This window comes from Triticum aestivum, chromosome 6D (assembly GCF_018294505.1).
Source record: "Triticum aestivum cultivar Chinese Spring chromosome 6D, IWGSC CS RefSeq v2.1, whole genome shotgun sequence".
Taxonomy (NCBI): domain Eukaryota; kingdom Viridiplantae; phylum Streptophyta; class Magnoliopsida; order Poales; family Poaceae; genus Triticum; species Triticum aestivum.
Genome location: NC_057811.1, coordinates 360,883,652 through 360,886,835, shown reverse-complemented (window position 1 = coordinate 360,886,835; position 3,184 = coordinate 360,883,652). Strand labels below are relative to the sequence as shown.

Genomic DNA, 3,184 nt, shown 5'->3' with positions numbered 1-3,184 from the left:
GGTCCTTTCGTATGACAACATCGGTGCTACGTTCCTGTCGTCAAACCCGGCGTTCCATGCACGGACTAAACACATTGAGATTGACTATCATTTTGTGAGGGAACGTGTTGCACAGAAACTATTACAAGTCAGGTTTACCTCTTCAAAAGATCATCTTGCGGACATCTTCACCAAGCCTCTACCCTTTCCCATGTTTGAGGTCTGTAGACGCAATCTCAACCTCCTAAATACTTCAGGAGTGAGTTGAGATTGAGGGAGGGTGTTAGACTTCGTATTGTAGCCCTACTGTGTAAACCATACCTTATTGATATTGGACTTGTATGTCATCATTATATATATGTGATAGGCCACCCTGTTGAGCCATTTTCCCCAAAACCTACGTTTTAGGTTTCCCATCCAGCCATCGGTACTTTCGTCCCTAAAGCATCTCACGGTGTAAGATTATTTATCGGCTGCACGTCGGGCACATAGTGTCGTGTGCACATCCATTCCGATCAGGGATTCACCAATGGCCGTTCCCATGCGGCAAAGGGAGCAAGACGGTGCGGCGCGGCACTCTGCGTCGGGCCGCGGGGCCACTGCGCCACGCCAAGGCCAGCGTGCAGCATCCAATGCCTCACTCTGCCCGAGCCACCGTCTTCTGCCACAGGTCAGTGCCTGCAAAGCTACAGCCCTGCGGACTGTCCCAAAGCGGAGCCCCAGAAGAAACCACTCCCTCCGGTCACCCCGCCACCGCGGCACGACCCCCACAACCCAACACGACGAGAAAAACAATCGCCTGCCTGCCACACATGTGTCACAGGCGCACGCACAGGGACGCATGCCATCGAACTCAGCAGGTTTATAGTTTGAAAAGCTGCCCAAGAAAAAGTTACACGACGCGACAAAATCCCAGCGGATTTCGTTTCTGCACGAATTTGCCCCACGCCGACGCGCCATGACGGACGGACGGACGCGGTGGGGATGGGACGAGGCCGTCGGCCTCAGGTGGCGCGCGCGGCGGCGCTGTGGGTGGCGTGGAGGATGCCGGCGGGGGAGAAGCCGATGGCGCGGGGCGGGGCGGTGGTGCTGCTGCCGCTGTGCGCCGGGGCTGCGGGGGCTCCTTCCACAGGCTTTCTTGAACGGCCGCGGCCCCGGTGGACGTGCCGCTCGCAGTACTTGTGCCCCTGCAGCACGTCGCGGGAGCACCGCCACTTCTTGCCGTCCGTGCGGCGGCACCTCCCGGGCTCCGGCTCCATGCTGCTCCGGTAGTCGAAGCACAGGCTCCCAAGCCCAATCACTGCCATTCAAGATGACGAACAACTCATCGAACAGCCCACCGACACTGCACGGGATGGCATAGGAAACACAGAGATCTTTTTTCGTTTGTGTCGTGGCACGTACGGGAGGGGAAGCGGTGCGGGCCGAAGGAGGAGGCGGCGATGCTCTTCCAGATGGGCAGCACGAGGTTCACCGGCACGGGCGCCCCCGCCGCGAAGTAGCGGTAGATGAGCACCTGGTGCTCCAGCTCCTGCTGCTGCATGAACGTCAGCGCCGATTTCGCCGCCGCCGCGGCTGCCCGTGCTTGGAAGGCCTGCTGCTCGCCGCGGCTATCGCCGCCGAGTCCCAGGCCGAGGCCAAGACCCAGCGGCGACGAGACCGCCATCGTCACCGCACCTACAAGGCAACAACAACACATCGAACAACTCAACATCTTCAGGTGAACACAAGCCGCTTGCTCTTACAGCTTTCCTGGTGTGGCTGCACGTACCGGCGTTCGAGTCGGCGGAGGAGAGGCGGGGCTGCTTGGACGGCGGCTGCAGCGAGTCGGCTTCTTTCTCGTCGGCCATGAGAAGATTCCGGCGTGCGCCTTGTTGGTTTCGAAGACTATGGAGGGAGAGTGTTCTCGACTCTTGAGACGGTGCGGGAAGCGTCAGTGCTTTTGTCAGAGGAAGTGTTATGCAGTGTGGATATATTTATGCGTGATGGCTGCTCGCTCGGTAAGTTCTGTGCTCAGGCAACGGTAACTGTCAAACTGGCGGGATGCAGAGGGCGTAGAACTGTGGTGGACGCGCGTGAGCGCGAAGCTGGCACGGCATGGCGGGGGCCCTGGTGCCGCGGCGCAGGGAGACGACACGCATGTTTTTTTAGCCCGTATGCTCGTGTTTTTGCATTCATTTCAGCGTTGGACGGGCACCACCGCGTGACTTCGTGAAAATGAGGTGCCCACGTCAGCTGGGGTGTGGCCAACAGGACCTCCTCCGCAAACATCCAGACCACGCTGTCCGCGCGCAGTTTGTCATCATTCGTCAGGTCAACTCCACCGCACGACCTCATCTTGTCCGGTGCGTTCGTTTGAGGTGAGGTAAAACAGACGAACCAAACGGCTCGGCGCGCGGGAGCAAACAAACTTTTGTTCGTTTTCTGACCGTTTTTGACCCATTCCCGGTCCAAGTTTGCGCCGCTTTTGGGGTGAAATGGACAGCGCGCGGACGGGCAGGACGCACACACTTGTCCTGCCCTGGCCCGCCTGTCGGTGGCACAAAGCAACCCCCCCATTTGGCGCCATTTTCCCCCAAACCCTCCCACGTCCCGCTGCCCCCTCCCTCCCCCATCCATGGCCGACGCCCAGCCGAATTCCGATGGCCTGGCCGTCGACCGCCCGGAAAGGTCAATAAGAAGGCGGCCAAGGCGCCAAGAAAGCCGCGGTCGGAGTGCACGCCGGAGGAGCTCGCCAAGTTGGACGTGGAATCGGCAAAGAGGAGGAACCGGAGGGCAGTCGTCAAGGGCAATGCCGCCGCGGCCAAGTTCGCCGCCGAGCGCGATACGATGGAGGCCGCGCGACGCAAGGCCGAGGTCGAGGAGAAGGAGGCCATCGTCAACAAAGCGCACGCCCTCCTCATGCTTGGCGTCTGGCGGGTTTCTCTGCAGCGGCCGTCGGCCCGGTGAGCACAAGCTTGTCGGTCGCCAGGCCTCCGCACTGCCAGTCGCGGACCACGCCTATGTCGCCCGGCTTTCCCCCGCCAAGGCACGACGGCCAGACCCGTTTCTCGGGGTCGCCGAACGTTGGTGTGATCGCGCCGTCCACCCCGCGCCCCTCGGCCGTCATCGACCTCGTCATGCCGGGGTCCAGCAGCGGCGGCCGGCCGTCCGTCGAGATGCAAAGAAAGCAAGCACGACCATCGTTTACGGGCACCATGCCGTC

The 3,184-nt window shown here is 60.9% G+C and overlaps 1 protein-coding gene across 1 annotated transcript; it reads right to left on the bottom strand.

Annotated features, from left to right (window-relative positions):
- Positions 1–796: 796 nt before the first annotated feature.
- Positions 797–1,970, bottom strand: LOC123141646 (growth-regulating factor 10). The gene is made up of 3 exons (XM_044560736.1): positions 1,751–1,970; positions 1,384–1,656; positions 797–1,279 (listed from the first exon to the last, which is right to left on the bottom strand). Exons 1-3 carry the CDS (start codon positions 1,827–1,829, stop codon positions 984–986), a joined length of 648 nt encoding a protein of 215 aa, XP_044416671.1. The 5' UTR covers positions 1,830–1,970; the 3' UTR covers positions 797–983.
- Between the last annotated feature and the right edge of the window lie 1,214 nt (positions 1,971–3,184).

Excerpts from the sequence above, each read along its gene's own strand:
- LOC123141646 (XM_044560736.1), bottom strand. The coding sequence starts at position 1,829 with ATGGCCGACGAGAAAGAAGCCGACTCGCTGCAGCCGCCGTCCAAGCAG. Across the intron at positions 1,657-1,750 it reads CTCCGCCGACTCGAACGCCG|GTGCGGTGACGATGGCGGTC; the intron begins GTACGTGCAGCC and ends GTTGCCTTGTAG. Across the intron at positions 1,280-1,383 it reads CCCGCACCGCTTCCCCTCCC|TGATTGGGCTTGGGAGCCTG; the intron begins GTACGTGCCACG and ends CTTGAATGGCAG.